Source organism: Globicephala melas, chromosome 1 (genome assembly GCF_963455315.2).
Source record: "Globicephala melas chromosome 1, mGloMel1.2, whole genome shotgun sequence".
NCBI lineage: Eukaryota > Metazoa > Chordata > Mammalia > Artiodactyla > Delphinidae > Globicephala > Globicephala melas.
Genome location: NC_083314.1, coordinates 151271609 through 151291474, shown reverse-complemented (window position 1 = coordinate 151291474; position 19866 = coordinate 151271609). Strand labels below are relative to the sequence as shown.

General features: G+C 47.4%; 2 protein-coding genes and 4 non-coding genes across 6 annotated transcripts; 5 read left to right on the top strand and 1 right to left on the bottom strand.

The window, feature by feature from the left end:
* The first annotated feature begins 10339 nt into the window (after nucleotides 1-10339).
* RPS8 (ribosomal protein S8) lies at nucleotides 10340-13018 on the top strand. The gene is made up of 6 exons (XM_030869939.3): nucleotides 10340-10440; nucleotides 10846-10952; nucleotides 11420-11519; nucleotides 11905-12080; nucleotides 12313-12442; nucleotides 12859-13018. Exons 1-6 carry the CDS (start codon nucleotides 10437-10439, stop codon nucleotides 12966-12968), a joined length of 627 nt encoding a protein of 208 aa, XP_030725799.1. The 5' UTR covers nucleotides 10340-10436; the 3' UTR covers nucleotides 12969-13018.
* On the top strand, nucleotides 10685-10762 carry LOC115860539 (small nucleolar RNA SNORD55/SNORD39). The gene has a single exon (XR_004042480.1). It is a non-coding gene; the product is annotated as a small nucleolar RNA SNORD55/SNORD39 (small nucleolar RNA).
* On the top strand, nucleotides 11237-11340 carry LOC115860542 (small nucleolar RNA SNORD46). Its single transcript, XR_004042483.1, has one exon. It is a non-coding gene; the product is annotated as a small nucleolar RNA SNORD46 (small nucleolar RNA).
* LOC115860541 (small nucleolar RNA SNORD38) lies at nucleotides 12141-12208 on the top strand. The gene has a single exon (XR_004042482.1). It is a non-coding gene; the product is annotated as a small nucleolar RNA SNORD38 (small nucleolar RNA).
* On the top strand, nucleotides 12674-12742 carry LOC115860540 (small nucleolar RNA SNORD38). Its single transcript, XR_004042481.1, has one exon. It is a non-coding gene; the product is annotated as a small nucleolar RNA SNORD38 (small nucleolar RNA).
* Nucleotides 13019-16290: 3272 nt separating the features above from the next.
* Nucleotides 16291-19658, bottom strand: BEST4 (bestrophin 4). The gene is made up of 9 exons (XM_030869942.2): nucleotides 19507-19658; nucleotides 19320-19414; nucleotides 18494-18727; nucleotides 18151-18305; nucleotides 17668-17745; nucleotides 17189-17374; nucleotides 17008-17088; nucleotides 16741-16895; nucleotides 16291-16567 (listed from the first exon to the last, which is right to left on the bottom strand). The coding sequence occupies exons 1-9, from the start codon at nucleotides 19656-19658 to the stop codon at nucleotides 16291-16293; spliced, it is 1413 nt and encodes a 470-aa protein (XP_030725802.1).
* Between the last annotated feature and the right edge of the window lie 208 nt (nucleotides 19659-19866).

Below are 19866 nucleotides of genomic sequence, written 5' to 3'. Positions count from 1 at the left end.
CCTAGGCCCTCTCCTGGGCACAGGAGCCGTAAGCAGAAAGGAGATGGTGCTCTGTCATTTACAGTCTGCTCAAGGCATGTTAAAAGATTCTGTGGCAACACTGACACGAAAGCACTTGCCTTGCTAGACAGGAAAGGATCTGATGGGTAACACGTTTGATCTTGAAAAATGAGAAGTTTGCCAGGTAGAGTGAGGAACCAAACAATAGGGCGTGTATGGCTTGGGAACTAGAAGACTCCAGATCCCGTGTCACAGAACATGAATTATCTAAATGGTAATGTGCCACTGAAAGGTTTTTAGCCTGGGAGCCATACAACCAAATGTGTGTTTCAGAAAGGCCTCAGTCCGGGAGACACGGTGGGGCATGGGGCATGTGGGCTACTGCAGAAACTCCAGAGAAGAGTGGGGTCAGATGGACCAGGTTCTAGCCCTCTCAGCCGCAGTTACTTCATTGTAAAGTAGGGGCATTCTCTACCTCATGGTGAGAAAATTACAGGAGTTTCAGGTGCCATTAAATAACCAAATAGAGGGCATGGATTCAGAAATTCAGCTAAATCAGAAGTTTGACAGAAATGGCACTAACTCTTGAGGCCTTAAAAGCTTCCAGATACCTAACTTCTCCCACATCTGTAAAACAAGGCCACCAATACCCACAATTTTGTGTACGATTTAGTGGGTTTTAGTATACTAAATTGCAAAGATCCAATGCCACCATCCCAGACCTGACCACCTTCCCTAACTGCCCCCCTTTGTGAATTCTTAACTCCCAGTGACCCATTCTCCCCAAGCAGCCAGAAGAATCTTTATAGGTTCTCCCCTGCTTGGAACCCTTTAATAAAGAATAAATTCTAAATGCCCTATCATGGTCTATTAGGCCCCACCTGGTCAGCTCCTCTCTATTGGTCCAGTGAGAATGTAATTTGAGCAGAATGGTTTGGAAGCTAAGAGCCCAGCTTCTCAAGCCATAGTGCAGGGTGGGATCCGATCTCTGTGACTGCAGAACCTTAAGTGGGTTGTTTAACCTCTGTGCTCTCTGAAATGGGAATAATGCTTGTACAGTATAGAATTACTATGAAAACTGAGTTTTGGAATTCCCTGGTGGTCCAGTGGTTAGGACTCTGCGCTCTCACTGCCAGGGGCCTGGGTTGGATCCCCGGTTGGGGAATTAAGATCCTGCAAGCTGTGCGGTGTGGCCCAAAAAAAAAGAAAAGAAAACTGAGTTCACACACCAAGCAATAGGTACAATGTCTCACACTTAATAAGTGCTATATAATTACTAGCTATTTAAGCACATAAGAACAAAGATTTTTGTTTTAATACTGTATCCACAGTATCCTGAACATATGACAAGCACACAAAATATTTTGAATGAATGAATGAACGGTTCTCTAGGCACTCACTGTTCTCCAACCACACTGGCCTTTATTTCTTGAATATGCCAGGGCTTTTTAAAAAATAATGAAAATGTGGGCTTCTCTGATGGCGCAGTGGTTGAGAGTCCGCCTGCCGATGCAGGGGACACAGGTTCGTGCCCCGGTCGGGGAAGATCCCACGTGCAGTGGAATGGCTGGGCCCGTGGGCCATGGCCGCTGGGCCTGCACGTCTGGAGCCTGTGCTCCGCAGCGGGAGAGGCCACAACAGTGAGAGGCCCGCGTACCACAAAAATAAATAAATAAATAAATTAATTAAAATAATGAAAATGTAATTTTTACATTTATTGAAGTGTAATTCACAGTATGAAATTCACTCTTTTAAAGTGTACAATTTAGTGGGTTTTAGTATACTCATTTAATTGGGCAACCATCACCCCTAATTCCAGAACATTTTTATGACCCAAAAAGAAATCCTGTTGCACGTCAACTATACCTCAATTAAAAAAAAAAAGAAAAAATGATCTTCAAGCAGCCACATACACACCCCCATTCATCTCTCCCCGCAGCCCCAGGAAAAAACCAATCTATTTTTCCTTCACTATGGATTTGCCTATTCTGGACATTTCATATAAATGGAATCATATAATATGTGGTCTTTTGTGTCTGGCTTCTTCACTTAGCATATGTTTTAAAGAATCATGTTGTAGCATGTATCAATTCACTCCTTTTTATGGCCCAATAATATTCCAATTGCATGGCTATACTTTTTGTTTATCCTTCACTTGATGAATTTGGGGGTTGTTTCCACTTTTTGGCATTATGAACAGACCATTTGTGCTATGAATACTCATGTACAAGTTTTTGTCTGAGCATATGTTTTCAATTCTCTTGTGTATATGCAAGTCCTTTGCCCATTTTTTAAGTTGGATTGTCTTTATTGTTGACTTGTAAGAGCTCTTTATATATTCTAGATACTGGACCCTTGTCAAATGTATAATTTGCAAGTATTTTCCCTCATACTGTGAGTTGTCTTTTCACTTTCTTGATGGTATCCTTTGAAGCACAACAGTTTTTAAGTTCGATGAAGTCTAACTTACATTTTGTTGTTGCTTGTGCTTTTGGTGTCATATCTAAGAATCTCGTGCCAAATCCAATGCTGTGAAGATTTACTCTAATGTTTTCTTCTAAGAGTTTTATGTTCTTATATTTAGGTCATTGATCCATTTTGAGTTAATTTTTGTAGCTGCTATGAGGTAGGGGTCCAAATTTACTCTTTTGCATGTGGAGATCCAGTTTTTCCAGCATCACTTATTGTAAAGACTATTCTTTCCCCCATTGAATTGTCTTGGCAACCTTGTTGAAAGTCAGTTGATGGCAGAGGCAGGAGGGGATTGAATGAAGGCAGTCGAAAGGTAAAAACTTCCATTTATAAGATAAATAAGTGCTAGGGATGTGATGTACAACATGATAAATATAGTTAATACTGCCGTATGTTATACATGAAAGTTGTTAAGGGAGTCAATCCTAAGAGTTCTCACAGGAAAAAAATTTTTTCTATTTATCTTATATCTATATGAGATGATGTTCATTAAACTTATTGTGATAATCACTTCATAAGTATATAAATCAAATCATCATGCTGTACAACTGAAGCTTATACAGTGCTATATATCAATTATATCTCAATAAACTGGAAGAAATAATGAAAATAAATTTTTAAAAAAGAAAATGAACATATATGAGTGGGCTGATTTCTGAGACTTTGAATGCTATTCCCTCGGTCTATATGTCTATCCTTATGCCAATACTTCACTGTTGGTTACTGTAGTTTGTAATAAGGTTTCCTTTTTTTTTTCAGCTGTGCTGTGAGGCTTGTGGGATCTCAGTTCCCTGACCAGGGATTGAACCTGGGCCGTGGTTGTGAAAGCCCGAAATCCCAACCACTAGGCCACCAGGGAACTCCCATAAGTTTTGAAATCAGAAAGTGTGAGTCCTCCAAGTTGGTTCTTTTTCAATATTGTTTTGGCTATTCAGGAACACTGGCAATTCCATATGAATTTAAGGATCAGCTTTTCCATTTCTGCAAAAAAGGCTGATGGAATTTTGATAGGGATTACATTCACTCTGGGTGGTATTGCCATCCTAATATTGTCTTCCAATCCATGAACGCAAGATGTCTTTCCATTTATTTAGGTCTTTAATTTCTTTCAACAATATTTTATAGTGTACAACTCTTTCACCTCCTTGGTTAAATTTATTTCCTAGGTATTTTATTCTTTTGGATGCTATTGCAGAAGGAATTATTTTTAAGTTCCTTTTCAGATTGTTCATTGCTGGTGTATAGAAACACAACTGATTTTTGTGTGTTGATCTTTTTTTTAACCTCTTTTTAAAAATTGAAGTACAGTTAATTTACAATGTATTAGTTTCAGGTGTACAGCAGTGATTCAGTTATATATATATGTATATATTCTTCTTCAGATTCTTTTCCATTATAGATTATTACAAGATATTGAATATAGTTCCCTGTGCTATATAGTAGGTCCTTGTTGTTTATCTATCTTATGTACAGTAGTGTGTATATGTTAATCCCAAACTCCTAATTTATCTCCTCTCCCCCCGCCCCCATTGTGTGTTGATATTGTACCTTGCAACTTTGCTAAATTCATTTATTAACCGTAATAGTTTTTTTGTAGATTCTTTTGCGATTCTTTCTATATAGGATCATGTCATCTGTAAATAGAGAAAGTTTGACTTCTTCCTTTTTAATTACGATGCCTTTTATTTCTTTTTCTTGCCTAATTTCCCTGGATAAAACACCCAATGTAATTTTGAATAGAAGCGGTGAGAGGGACTTCCCTGGTGGTCCAATGGTAAAGAATCCACCTTCTAGTGCAGGGGATGCCGGTTCGATCCCTGGTTGGGCGACTAAGCCCGCACACCACAACTACTGAACTCACGCACCTCAACGAGAGAGCCCACGTGCCGCAAACTACAGAGCCCATGCACCCTGGAGCCCGTGCACCACAACTAGAGAGAGAAAACCTGCATGCCACAACTAGAGAGAAGCCCACCTACTGCAACTAGAGAGAAGCTCGCGCACCGCAAGGAATACCCAACATAGCCAAAACAATAAAGACGAAGAAAAAAAAAGTGGTGAGAGTGGATATCCTTGTCTTGTTCCTGATCATTAATTATGATGTTAGCTGTGGCTCCTTTATCAGGTGAAGAAGTTCTAATTTGTTCTAAACACTCTTATTGAGTGTTTTTAACATGAAGGGATATTGGATTTTGTCAAATGCTTTTTCTGTGTTTTGAGGTGATCATGTGTTTTTTCCCCTTTATTATTAATAAGGTATATTACATTGATTGATTTTCAGATGTTAAACCAACCTTGAAAACCTAAGATAAATTCCACTTGCTCGTGCTGTACAGCCTTCACTTCCTGCTCGTGCAGAGCTTCAAGGTCAGCCATATATCACCGATATTAGGGCCTTTGCAGGTCTTTACTGGGCATGTACTCAGTCCTGCATACACACATGACCGTCTAGATTTTCTAGATTCCCAGGAAAATGTGGGAATTTTAAAAACTCCCATATTCTCCTATTTCTCCTTTTTTAAAAATATTTTTTTATTATTATTTTTTATCAGCCTCTTGTCAGCCCCAACTCATAACCCTGCCTCAGGCAGTTGTGTTGCCCCTGACTTTTTTTTCTTATAAACACCAGGGGTAGGGCTGTTCACAGAGTGAGCTTTGAGTGAGATCAAATAAAGACAAGCCCTAAGAATGGAGCTTTTCAGCCAGCTGCCAGACAGGTCAAATGGTGATAGTTCTTTGGGGATGGGGTTTTTGGGGAGCTCCAGACCCATCTGCCCCCTCCACCTGCTGTTAGGCTGCCGCTTTTCACAAGTACCTTAGCCAGAAGGCTACTACTGGTTTTCAAAGCTAATGTGGAGCTAGGAGAAGGGGAGGGGATTAGGGCAAATTAAAAAGCAATAAAGATCACTGAACAAAGTTTTAGCTGTTGTTCTTGAATAAATGCTCCTTGGATTGTTGTAAGTCTTTAGTTAATTTCAGAGTTCTGGAAAAGTTGATTTTGACGATTTTTGCCAGTGTTCTCGTTGCTTTATTGGAGGAGTGGTTTTTCAAAGATCCTTACTCCACCATTCCAGAAGTGCACACCCTTCTCAGGGCTTTTCACACTTGATGTTCCTTCAGACTGGAATCATCAGCTCTTGAAAATGTTCCTTTTTTCTTTCAGGTCTCAGTTTACCCCAGGTATCTTGTCACCCCAGAGAAGCAATCTAAGAGCATCTTAACTCAAGTTTGCCCTAAGACAGCACATTATTTCCTTCATAGCATTTATTACAGTCTAAATATCTTGTCTTCTCCAGTAGAGTTTATGCTTCAAGTAAGTTTTTTTTTGGCCACGCTGCGCAGGCAGTTCCCCTATTGGAGTTTGAACCCAGACCACGCAGTGAAAGCCCAGAATCCTAAACACTAGGCCACCAGGGAACTCCCCAAGTAAGTCTTTCATTGTAAAGATCCTCCAGGGCCTAATGCCAATTATTGTTCTTAATTTCTAGTAGCAGTAGTCTGCAGATATACGTGCCTTTAACCAGCAGCATTCTGTAACCCAGGTGTCAGGCACAAGAGGTTGGACCAATCCCAGGTTTAAGGACTTACAGGGTGAGGAGCTGGTGAAAGCTTACGGTTGAGGGAGGTAAAGATGCTCATGTGTAAGCACAAAAAAAATGCCAAGGGTATTATTAGAGGAAGAGACAGTGAGTCAGGACATAAAATCTTCCAGGCACAAATTGGTGAGAACTAGAATTTATAGGTAAGTTCAATAAAGAGGAGCAGTGACTGTTGTAGTCTTAGATTCAAAGTTTGGTTTTTAGGGAGGATAGAGTAAGAATGGTCTGAAATTGGCAATGAAGACCATGGAGCACACCTGTCTCCCATCTAGAGAACAGCATAGTCATCCTCCACTTGAGAAGGCTGACAAGAAAAGAGAGAAAATCCCGAAAGAAGCAGATTTATGGTAAAAGGAAACATTCAGAGAAGAGGGTGAAGATATACAGGATTTTTCTGATGAACACAGGACACAGAAGATTTTTAGAAAATGAAGAATGGTGGGAGATGGGTTTAAAAACGATAATATAATACCTAGGTCAGGATTAGAGCATGGGTGATAGGTATAATCTGGGAGATGATTTTTTTAAGGTGACTAATGAAAATAGGGACAAAGACATAAGACAATTAATGTTAATGGTCTCAAAGCACACGGAGTGATGGCCTGGCTAGGAGGACAGCAGAAGAGAGGATCTCTCCAGGATCACACAGCATCATAGAGCCCGTTTGACTTCTGCTAAAGCAAGAGTAGAGACTTGGAGGGCATGGTGTGGGACACAGAGAACTGTCTTGCTCTGATTTCAAGAACTCCAGAGTCCATCTTGAATATTGCCCCAACAGAGATTCAGATGCATTTATTAGTTTACCTTTCAAGTACATTAAAAAAAAAAGGCTCGAGTTCAGGGTTTTGGGGCATGAGCCTTCCATCTTGCGCGGCCCTCCAAGAAACCTTTCTCTGCTCCAAACTCCAACGTTTTGGAATTGTTTGGCTTCACTGTGCGTTGGGCGCAGCAATTTGTGTTTGGTTACATCTCTGCTAAAAGAAGACAAAGTACGGACCACAGTGTCTCATGATCTGCAGATGCAGACGACGGTGGCGGCTACAACCCAGAAAAACTCAGCTCATTTACAGCGCCTCCATGTGAGCAATATGCCACCTACTTCTGCAAGATGTCGAGGTTGTTGAACACCCCAGGTAGCTATAGATTCCACTGCCTCGAATGGGGGACCCCAGGACCGGCTGTTTCCTGCACTCCATCTACCCTTACCAGACCAGTGAGTACCTGAAGGCCTTGGTAGCTGTGGGGGACATTTGCCAAGACTATGACAGTTTTTTGGTGGAATGCTGTGGAAAATTGGAATTCAAAAATCCCACTGTTTCTATCACATTGAGGTCATCCACAACGCGGAAGAAAGTGGCTCCTAATATAACTTCCCACAGTGCCTCTAAATTACATATAGACTTTGGGTGAATTGGATCTGGGTAAGGCTTTGCCTTTATGTGGAAGTTTGATGTTTTCTCTGCTTCTCTGGCATGGTGTTTTGAAAAGTAATTTACTTTCTAGTAATTTCAAACGTACAGACAACTTTACATACATAAAATAAGTCTAATAACTTGATTAAATATATTCCTAAATATTAATGTTGACATTATTTTAAATGGAATTTTTTTTCTGTTTTTTTTTTAATTAATTTATTTTTGGCTGTGTTGGGTCTTCGTTGCTGCGCGCGGGCTTTCTCTAGTTGCAGCGAGCAGGCGCTACTCTTCCCTGCAGTACGCGGGCTTCTCACTGCGGTCGCTTCTCTTGTTGCGGAGCACAGGCTCTAGGCACGTGGGCTTCAGTAGTTGTGGCTCGCGGGCTCTAGAGCGCAGAGTCAGTAGTTGCGGTGCACAGGCTTAGTTGCTCCGTGGCATGTGGGATCTTCCCTGACCAGGGCTCGAACCTGTGTCCCCTTTATTGGGAGGCAGATTCTTAACCACTGTGCCACCAGGTAAGTCCTAAAGTGGAATTGTTTTCATAAATTCTTTTTCAGATTATTTATTGCTAGTGTATATATATAAGACAGATTTTTGTGAATTGATATTTTGTCCTATAACTGCTAAATTAGTTGACTAGCTCAAATAATTTTTTGTTGTTATAGGAAGTTTTATAAGATGAAGTTTTATAAGATGATGTGATCTGTGTTCTGTGAATAAACACAGTTTTAATTTTTCCATTCACATATGGATGTCTTTTATTTCTTTCCTCAAGACTCTGGGTAGAACTTCCAGTACACTGTTGAATAACTGTGGTGAAGGCCTCCTTCCTGGCCTTCTTCCTGATTTCAGGAGTAAATCTTTCAGTCTTTAATACTGAGCCAGATGTTTGCTGTGGCTTTGTAAACTACTCTTTTCCATATTGAATAGATTTCCTTTTATTCCTACTTTGAGTGTTCGTATTATGAAATAGCACTGGGTTTTGATTATAGCTTTTTCTGCAGTAACAACAACAAAATGCTCATGTGAAACAGACTAGCTGATGGGGTGGACCACTGGGTTAGGTGGATAGAGGAGTGAGACCATGGTGGGTGGGGGTGGGAATTATCAGTCCCATTCTCTTCCAAGCTTCAGACTCATCTTTCCAACTACTTTAAATACAAAGATTAGCAACTATATGTCCCACAGGCAATTCAAACTTATCCTAAGATTGAACTTTCCAGAAACCTGCCTCTCCTGTGTTCTCTATTAATGGTGGTGTCACCCCACCATTAATGTGTTTTCCCAGGGAAGAAACCTCATGTCACTCTTCTCTCATCCCCTTAATCCAGTCTATCACAAAATCCCATCACCAAACAAATGCCCCTTGAATCCACCTCCTCCTTTTTGTTTTTTTTGGTTTTTTTGGTTTGGTTTGTTTTTTTGGCCACACCAAGTGGCATACAGGATCTTAGCTCCCCGACTAGGGATCAAACCCTGCCCCCCTTCAATGGAAGCACAGAGTCTTAACCACTGGACCGCCAGGGAAGTCCCCCTTTTCTCCTTTTTATGCCCAATGCAATTCCCTTTTCTTTTTCTTGTGCCAAGGGGCTGGGGATGGAGAGATGAATGACATATGTGCACTAATTCTTAAGACCTCAGTCTACTGGGAAAACCCATTGAATACAATGTTAGTAGAACAATAATTTACTCAAATATTTGAGTACCATTCAAGTATTTATTGAGTACTTATTAAATGCCAGGCATTATTCTAGGTGTTGGAAATACAGTAGTGAACACAGTTCCTACTCTAATGCATATTATATTTTAGTGGGAAGACAGATAATGAGCATGTAAAAACAATGTTAGTATTGAGTGGGTAGAGAAAAAGGAGTGTGGCTATTTAGAGAGCGGGCGCAGGGACTTCCCTGGTGGCACAGTGGTTAAGAATCCGCTTGCCAATGCAGGGGACAAGGGTTTGAGCCCTGATCCAGGAAGATCCCACATGCCGCAGAGCAACTAAGCCCGTGCGCCACAACTACTGAGCCTGCGCTCTAGAGCCAGCCCGTGCTCCGCAACAAGAGAAGCTACCGCAATGAGAAGCCAGCACACCACAACAAAGAGTAGCCCCCGCTCACCGCAACTAAAGCCCGCGTGCAGCAAGGGAGACCCAACACAGCCAAAAATAAATTTAAAAAAAACCTGAGTGGTGACACAGACCCTACAGCCCACAAAGACTACAGTATTAACTTACCCTTTACAAGAAAAGTTTGCTTTATGCGCTCTCCCTAGGTTCCGTTCATTCTGGTAGCTTTGGTTACCATTTATACGCCAACGATTCCCAAAGTAACACCTTCTGTCCAGATCCCTTCTCTATGGATGGACCAGACATGACCATCCATCTGCCTGTCATTCCCACGTGCGGGAGTCACCAAGAGCTCAAAATGCACACGTCCAGACCAGCTCCTACCTCAGCCTACCCATTCTCACTAAGTGGCACCAATAGTCATCCAACTGGTCACGTGAGGAATTCGGAATCCTTGACACACCTCCCGCCCCCTAAACCAAACCCTTCAAAACAAAACCCAAGTCCCCCTCTCGTTTCCACCTCTACTGCCTTCCGCCCTTCTCCAACGCACTCACAGCTCTCATCCAGGACTACAGCAGTAGCTTCTAAAACGGGTCTTTATAAGGCGTAAATAAAACCAGGCAAGCCCCGCCCGAATTGTGCCCTGGGTCTCTCAACCTCCCCCCGAGGCGCGCACAGGGCCGGGTTCTGCTGCACCCCAGCCTGACCCTCGGCCGGGCTGCAGCGCCCTCACGACCTTCTCAGGTCCAAGACCTCGGCACCCCGCCCTCCAACCCAAGGCCGCTCTCTGCGGCGCCCGGAAGATACGTCAAGAGGCGGGGCTACGTTTTACAAACGGAACCGTGACGCTTTGCGTTTTCTCTTTCCAGCCAGCGCTGAGCGATGGGTGAGTGGTTTTTTGCTTTGGGGCCGCGGCTGGGGAACGAGTTCAATCCGGCGCCATCCTGCCTCGCAGCCCAGCCGGGAGCGCGGGCGCCCGGGCCCCGGGCAGCGAGCCTCCGCGAGGAGGGTGATGCTCGGGCTTGGGCCGCCTGGGCCGCCTGGGCCGCTCCGGGGGCCGCACGGACCGGGGCCGCGAGCGGCACCATCATGGCTGCCAGGGTCGGGACGGGAAGGGGCCGGGCCGCACACGCGTGATGACAACTTGGAAATGCTGTGACCTCCCGACTGCGCTATGGGGGAGCCAACCTTGGAGAGCTGAGCGTGCGGCCGCCGGCGCGGGGCGTTGGGCTGGCGGGCCCCGGCCCCGGGCTCCCTGGCTCAGGCTCCCTCGCCCCAATTCCACACGTAGGCATCTCTCGGGACAACTGGCACAAGCGCCGCAAGACCGGGGGTAAGAGAAAGCCCTACCACAAGAAGCGGAAGTATGAGCTGGGACGCCCCGCTGCCAACACTAAGGTGCGTGCGGGGCCTCACCGCCCGGGAGGTCTCCCACCTGCTCTCCGCGGTCCACCTGAATCTTTGTGGGGCTCTGCGATTTGCTGTAGGGACTAGGCGGCCTCTTCGCCTTTGCGTGTTGGGTAAATACTGAGAGATTGCATGGTGACAGCTACTGTGTCCTAGTGGTACCTGCAGGGCGCCTGGAGCGAGTGGGCTCTTCAGTGATAGTCAGAAACCTGGAATTTTTGTTGCACGGAGACTTAATTTTCAGTGTTTGGAATCAGGTTTTTCTTCTTGGAGGTAACTAGAGTGATGAAGAAGTATCCTTAGGCGTGGTTGTGGCCGTCTTGGTCACCTGTGTGCCACTTGCCAATGCTAGGACTTGTCATAGTTACACTGACTGTTACCTCCGTCCAGCTCGGGTTCCCTGCCCTCTCTCTAGCTTCTCCTTGATAACGTACTTCCTGTCTCCTTGTGTTTTCTAGATTGGCCCCCGCCGCATACACACAGTCCGTGTGCGGGGAGGCAACAAGAAGTACCGGGCCTTGAGGCTGGACGTGGGGAACTTCTCCTGGGGCTCCGAGTGTGAGTGAGGCCCTGCAGGCGTGGGTGGGAACTCAGCACTTAAACCTTTTCTAAGCTTCAATAAGTGCTTTTAGCAGGAAGTCCATGGCCTGAACCAAGATACTGAAATTTTTCCTGTTGAAAGACCTTGAGGTTCTGGAGCTTTCTCTCCATCCTGTCCTGCCTCTTAATTTCTGTAGCTTCAGGGATTGGGGCTGAATCTAGAGACCATGTATGTGTGGGTGTCAGCCACGTCTGGAAAGATGGGTTTGTGGAAGATGAGCTTATGCCCTATGGCTCTGTAAAGGCTTAGAGTTCCCATCTCCTTAGGCCCTGCTAGGGTGCGGGTGGGGGACAGTTAACCTTAGGTTCACATGGCTTGATTCTGAATTTCTCCTGTGAGCAGGTTGTACACGCAAGACAAGGATCATTGATGTTGTCTACAATGCATCTAACAATGAACTGGTCCGTACCAAGACCCTGGTGAAGAACTGCATCGTGCTCATTGACAGCACACCGTACCGACAGTGGTACGAGTCCCACTATGCACTGCCCCTGGGCCGCAAGAAGGGGGCCAAGCTGGTGCGTGTTTGGGGAACCAATGTCCTGTGGGGGGAGGGGAGGCCGCCCTGATTCCAGCCTTCTTGTGATGAAAACTCTGTCCAGATCTGCTACTAAAGGGAGAGATGAAAGCTTTTAGTGCTGAGGAAGGTGGCAGGGGCATGGGATATGCAGTGTTGAAGGCTATGACATTCCTTCCCTGAGATAGGGTTTGGGGAGGCCCCACTAACCCATGTGTGTTTCCTTTATTCAGACTCCTGAGGAGGAAGAGATTTTAAACAAAAAACGATCAAAGAAAATTCAGAAGAAATATGATGAAAGGAAAAAGAATGCCAAAATTAGCAGTCTTCTAGAGGAGCAGTTCCAGCAGGGCAAGCTTCTTGGTGAGATGGCTTTTGCGTTTGGCAAAGGGGAGGGTCCCAAGATACGGTGTGCCCTCTGTGGGCTAGAGAGTTTGGTAACATCACACAAGCACAAATCAGAATATTTGGTCATCCCATTAGTTTGAAGCTGAAATGGAAAATAGTGGGCAGGAGCCCATAGGCCTGAGCTTGGTTTTTGCCTCTGAATTTCAGGAGTATTCTGAGAAGTCTGTGTCCAGGCTTAGGGGGTTGTCTTAGTGATGAAAACTTTGTCCAGTTCTGCTACTGACTTTAAGTGATGATAAAGTATATCTGAGGAGACAGTGGGCTTCATGCCTGCCCCCAGGATACCTGGACCAACATGGACTCCTAAGGGGATACGTAGTGTGGGTAGGCCCACAGTGTCATTTTGCTAAGGACCACATACTCTCTTGCAGCTTGCATCGCCTCAAGACCAGGCCAGTGTGGCCGAGCAGATGGCTATGTGCTAGAGGGAAAGGAGCTGGAGTTCTATCTGAGGAAAATCAAGGCCCGGAAAGGCAAATAAATCCTCTTCTTCCTATCTTAGCTCATGTTATAAAGGTGTTTATTGTTCTATGCCCTGTGTCTGAGAATATTTGATTGTTTGGCACACAGTAGAGTGCCCTAACTCCCTTTGCCTGCCTCCGTTTGCCCAGGCCTATTATGTGCCTTTCTATAGCAGGAGGAACATTTCTCACCCCTAAGGCTGAGTTTCAGTGGCATCAGGGATGTGGCATGCAGGCTGAGGAGAGACTGTATGAGGGAGGCATCCCAGCATGGGGCCCCCAACAGTATTGGGCTGTTGACTGGACCATGATTGGAACCTGAAACCATGCTGCTTCTATAAGGTTCTCTTAGAGACCCTGTGTGCAGACCTTGGTTTTAGGGGTTTATTACAGGTTCATGGATGGTCTAGAAACCTTGAAATTGTGTTCCAGATTTCTGCATTGTTAAACAGGTTATACACATTGACATAATCTGTATGCTGTCAGCTTTTGGATGTCTTTCTGAAGTTAATTTTCCTTTGAACCCTAATCCTTTCCCCTCTCATTACTCAAAATTATGTAATATTACCAGTGATGGCTGCTGAATCTCTAAGGGTCAGCTCTTGTCTTCAGTTTAGCTACATTGTCTGTCATCAACTTTTAAAGATGGTTTAAGCTCCATCTTTCTAACTAGCTCAGACCTACTTGACACCTGCATTTGGATATCATAATCGGACTCTAAAGGTCACCATGTTCAAAACTGATCACGTTCTTCAGCTTTCCCTTTTTAAACAGTTTCTCAATTATTTGACTGCAGCAAATAGTGGCCTTCATATGACAACATAAATCTTAAGGTCATCCTTGGGTCATAACTCCCACATCTAATGTCACCACATCTTGTTGCTTCAACCTTTAACACCACCTCTACTGTTCTGGTCACATCCCTGCATCCTACTTGCTCTTCTGTTGTCCCCAGTGCAATCCCAGCTATCAGTGATCATTTTTAAAGATATGATTTTTTTTTTTTTTTTTTTTTTTTTTGCGGTACGCGGGCCTCTCACTGTTGTGTCCTCTCCCGTTGCGGAGCACAGACTCTGGACGCGCAGGCTCAGCGGCCATGGCTCACGGGCCCAGCCGCTCCACGGCATGTGGGATCTTCCTGGACCGAGGCACGAACCCGTGTCCCCTGCATTGGCAGGCAGGCTCTCAATCACTGCACCACCAGGGAAGCCCAAGATAAGATTTTTTTTTACAGGACATCCCATCTCAAAATTCCTACCAGATGGTACGGAACTCAGTGGGACGTGGTCCCTTCTATAGTGACTGCCATCCTGGCCTTACTGAACATATGTTCACTTACTATTCCCTGTGTTGGGAATACTTTCCATCATATACCCACATTGCTTATTCCTTCCAGGTCTTTGTTTTGTTAGTCTAGTGAGTTCTTCCCTGATCACAGAATTTTAAATTGTACTCCCCTCCATGCCATATCCTTTGCCCCTGTTTTTTCTCCTTATCTCTTAATTTGGCATAAATTTTGCTCGTTTTATTTGCTTGTCTTTTTTTGCCCTCTATTAGAATATATCTCCAGGGGAACAGGGATATGTTTCCTGTGGCATCTCCAATACCTGGAAAAGTACATGGCAATATACCAGGCACTCAAATATGTGCTTAAGTTAATGAGTTCTAAAGAAAAAAGGTTTTATCCAGTTTAAAGTTGTTGGAAAGCACATGTCTTAAGAGCTAAAGAAGTACAAAATCTAATTGGTCCATCACCTTGGCTAAATTGCAGACTTCTGTGAATAGACGTTTGGGAAAGGTGAACCCCCTTTTCTAGTACAAAAACTTAAGGACAAAAAGTCAGTCCAGTCCTCTAAAACCTTACCATTGGCTCTGGGGAGACCTGGCCTTGGCCTTCCCACCCAGTGATCTTCCCTTACCACCTGAACATTAGCTGATGTTTGCTGAGCTGTGTGTTGGGCATGGCACAGCAACACTTTGCCTTCATCTTCTAATTTGAGCTCTACAAGGCATTGATGTTTATTCCTCCCCTCCTTCACCCTCTAGTCAGTCCGTAGGATAAGGGGTTCTTTTTCTAAAGAGCCTTGAATTCATCAACTATCCATCTGCACTGCCTTCATATATGACCGTTCTTACCCTGGAGCAAGGCTACCTCTTCTGTAGACCCAGCAAAACACCTCAGGTTCCGTCTGAGTGAATGGTGACCACAAGGTGCTTTGTCTTCACAGTATAGATTTGTCGACCAAGGCTGAGAAAAATTCAGTATCCCCTGTCACCAAGCAGGAAAGTAGAAGCCAGCACTGTAATCCTGTCAGTCAACAGGAGGCTGCGCGTCCTCACAACCTCTGCCTACACTCTTCATGCCTCCCTTCCTTTGAATTCTGGCATTTGTCTTCCTTTGGCCTTAATGTTCAGTTTTGGCATTCGCCAATTTTTTCAGTGGTGGCTGAGCTTAGAAGGCAGGAATCTTAGAGAAAGTCAGTTTAGCAGCAACTCTAATATAGTGCTCTGTGGGGCTGTTTTCCACAATGCCCCGTCTTACTACCATCAGCTGAGTGCTGCGGTCCGACCGCAGAGATGGATGGACCTGCAGCTTTCACCCCTTAAACTGTCCTTTTTCCCTGTTTGGTTGGTGGGAGCAGAGAAGGGCTTGGTTCAGATGCTGGAAGTCTAGGCTGGGTGGTGTATGACTACCCTCACGTCTCAGTTGAATCAGCTTCAGGGCAGACTCTCAAACCCTCATCTTCAGTCCATTGGCAGAGCATGCCAATTCAGTTTTAAGCAATTTTAATTGCACAGTAATAAATACATTTTCATTGTAAACAAAATTGAATATGACAGATGAAGCAAAAGTACCCCAGCACACACTTTGATCCCTCATCAGAGTGAGGTTATCACAATAAGGAATATCCTAAGCATCTTTTTATGTATGACTCAAATTGTGATCCCTGGGGCAGCAGCAGCAGCATTCCCTGGGAACTTATTAGAAATGCAAATTCTTGACCCCATCCCAGATTTAATGAATCAAACGCTGGGAGTCGTACCCAAAACTTTAACTAGCCCTTCAGTGATACTGATGCTCCCTCAAGAACCGGCCTAGCCCCGCATTGCGGAGGAAATTAATCGTGCCCCTTGGCTCTAGTCCTCTGTACCTCGCCTCTTGTATCCTAGCTTCACCTCCCCCAAGCCAAAATGGATGCATTCCTAACTCTGGTTCAGGCTCTTCTGCCCTTTCAAGGGTTGTCCCTAAGTGCTCCGGCTTAGGGTGCATGGAAGTGCTGCTCTAATAGCTCCGGAGGGCCTAGGGGAGGCAGCCAGATGGCCCGGCCCCGCTGCCTCTGCTTAGGGCTCCTGAGCCTTGTCCCCTGACCCCGACGCCTCCTCCTCCTCGATGCGGTCCGCAGCTTCGAGGTCGCCGCCCTCCTCGGCCCGGAAGCGCAGCAGGTGAGGGGTCCGGGGGGCTCCTCGGATGCGGCCGAAGTTCCGGAGGCTGATGGCTGGCGAGGGCGCTCCTACGCCCAGGAAGCGGCTGAGCAGCGGGGTCTGCGCGGCAGTCACCGGCCGGGCTGGCCCAGGGGACGTCTCCACCTGCAGGCTCTGCTCAGGGTCGTCGCTAATGCTGCAGGTGGGCAGGAGGGCGGTGTGAGTGAGCCTCTGGCAGCTGGGGGACCGGCTCCCCAGAGTGGGGCCTGGGGCAGGAGGGACCGAGTCCTGGGCACCCCGGAGGGTGGGTGGGGAACTGGGGCCCATGAGCTGACTCAGGTCCTGCCTCGGCCTGCGTGGGCCACTCACCGCAGGTTGAAGGTAGAACCCAGGAAGGAAGGCCGCAGTGACTCGGCCACAGTGGCCACAGTGTAGGGCGGCTGCGCCGAGTCTTCATCCCAATATGGGTCCTTCTCCGCAGGTGGCAGGTTCTGGTACATGTCATCCACGGAGAGCAGGGACACCTGGGGCGGGCAGCGGGTCACAAGGATCCCCCTCTCCTGCATACCTGGGCTGAGAGCTGGCAGGGAGAGAGAGCCTGACTGCCAGTGAGCTGCCACCAGACCCCTAAATCACCTGCAAGTTGCGGTCTATAAGCTTGTTGGTTTCAAAGTCGTCATCATCCTCACCAAAGGGATTGATGATCTGTTCTGCCACCTGCAGGTGATGGAGTGTTTTCTGGGCTTAGAGCCCTATTTTCTAACCCCCGAGTTGGGGTGGGCCCTGGGCCCATGTCTTGACCACCCGAAGTGCCCACCTTGAGCCAGCCAGCATAGAAGAAGAACTGCAGCAGAGTGGTGAGAGGCACGTACATGTCCAGGTCCCCCAGGGCTGGCCCTGGCTCCAGAAGCTTCTGAGGTTTCGCAGCCCCTGCCTCTGACTCCACGAACTGGCGGCCAACCAGGGAGAGGGCAAAGAAGGAGTATACTGCTATGGTCACCACCTGGAGAAAGGGAAGCCAGGCTAAGTGGGGCAGGGAGAAATGCCACCCCTGCCCCAAGGGCCAGTGGCAGATCTAATAAGTATAATAAAACATGTAGCAAGGTGTGGCAGCACCAGATAGGAGGGGATCATCTTAGTGGGGGGTCCAGGGAGGCTTTGAAGATGAGCCTGTGGCTGTTGAGTGTCTCACTGGACCAAACTGCCCCAGGGCAGGTACCATCTCTAATTCTCGGTGTCACACACAGCACAGGACATACAGTAGGCACTGGGACTGGGGAGGTGAGAGGCAGTTACTTGGGTGTAGACGAGGGGGATGCTGATCCAGTCATAGTGGAACAGCATGCTGCACTTGGCCCGGTACTTGTTCAGCTCCTGGTGGAATAGCAGGAAGAGGAAGTCAGTGGAGGTGAGGAAGGAAGAATGGGGAGGGGACAGGGGAGCCCAGCACACGTTAGGCCTGGGCCAGGTCTAGAGGCTCATTCTGCTTTCAGAGGTGTTGTCAGGCTGGGGTGACTGTGATGGAAAGCAGTTTAGCAAAGTAACTGCAAGGACAGAGCCTGGAGCCAGGTCTGAGGATGATTCCCAGCTCCACTAACTAGCTGTGTGACTTGAGCAAGTTTCTTTTCACTCTGTGCCTCAGTTTCCTCACTTCCTCACACTTGCAAAAGTGTGCTGTACATAATTGGCACCATGTAAGTGTTAAGCACTAAAATTATTATTCCAGTTTGCAAAACTAGGGGGAGGAGGGCAGATGGGTCTGGTCCTAGGCTGACTCACTTCCAGGAGCAGGCAGAGAGCAATGTCATCACGGATTCGCCCATCCCTCCGGGCCTGGGCCGCCAGGTTGGTGAACCAGACGCAGGGGATCCAGTACTTATTGAAGTCAGATTTCAGGCTCTCAAACTTTTTCCTCTCTTCCTGGGACATGAAACCTGCAGGGATGAAGTGAGAGGGATGAAGACTCACTCATCCTTGTCCCCGGGGACTCACCGCCTTGGGGCCCTGGAGCTCCCCCTAGTGGTCAAACCTCCCCTCCCAGGAGGCCCGGGAGGCAGGTCCGGTCCCGCCCGCTCCAGGGCTCCCCCAGCGCGGCACCTGCGTCTGGCTGTGGGCCGCGCACCTGCGTCCACCACGTGCTCCATGGTGGGGAAGCGCTTGAGCACGCGGGTGCTGACCGAGCGCAGCACCAGTACCGACGCGAGGTTGGCGTAGCGGATAAGGGTGCGGCGCAGCAGGCGGCCGCGCTGGTCCACGCCGTGCACGCTGGCCGAGATGACGCACATCAGCTGGTCCGGCAGTGGGATGCTTGTGTACTGGGCCCACCAGCGGTTCACCACCAAGGTCACGTAGAAACCTGGTCACCATCATGGGTAGGGGGGACGGGAAGGCAAGATGGAGGTCTCAGGAGTCAGCGTGTCCTGCCCCCACCCAGAGCGCGTGGTCCAGGCCAGGTGGAACCAAGGCAGGGGGAAGGACACATTGGCTCCAGCACCCTGCCTCTCTGTCAGGGGGACAGCCTCTTCTTCTTGGTCCCTCCCTGATGTACCAACCCAGGCAGGGAGGAAGAAGAGTGCAAACCTCCTCAAGCAGAAGAGAAGTGATGGTTCAAGTCCAGGCAATGGTTAACTCTGAGCCCTGCTTCACATGGGGGTCGGGAGGGAGGTGTCACCTCTCTCCAGTTCTCCTCCAGTACCCAGAGGGTTGTGAAGCCAGCAGGTGGCTTGGGCCTTGTTTGGAGTGAGGGTCCAGCACGTGATAGGCAGGGCCTAGTCCTCCGGAAATCCTGGACCCCACACGCAGCTCCCATGCCTGCTGAGCCTGCTCTGGTTGCCCTCCAAGCGGTTCCGCTGGGGTAATTTTGACCCTCAGAGCTAGCAACCCAACCCAAAGGTAAGGAAAGATGGTTAGAGGGCTACAAGGGAGAACCCCTGGTTCTTTGAACTTACCTAGTACAAAGGACAAGGGGATGAGTTCTGCAGAGCGGTTGCAGTATCGGGCCACCTGAGCATACACAAGCCTCTGTTCCTGGGTCAGCAACAGCCTGGGGAATGTCAGGTGAGGCCTGGGTTAGAGGGAGGTAGGCAGCCTAGTCACCCGCAGGCCAGCCCTGAGACCCTGCCCTCACCCTCGCACCGGTAGGTGATGCTGAGCAGAGCATACAGGGCGATGAATACGAGGAACTCCTTGTAGAGGAGCTTGTAGATGCTTCCCCTCCAACGGAGAAGCAGGCCAGAGAAGCCTCCGAAGCGGGCCTCCGCTACTTTGAGGGTGTATGAAACCGTCATGGTGCTGCGGGCCTGGGGCAGAAGGTTACAAGAGCTGCTCCCAGAGCTGTCCTTCTCCCCCAGCAAACCTTCTCCTTAGCCTGCCTTCTCATCACCCACCTTAGATCCCCAGGCAACCTTCCTTCAACTCTGGTCACCCGCCACCCCAGCCTTCACCCTGTGTCAGTAGACAAGGGGGAGGAAGCTGCAGAGCAGACAGAGCACACAC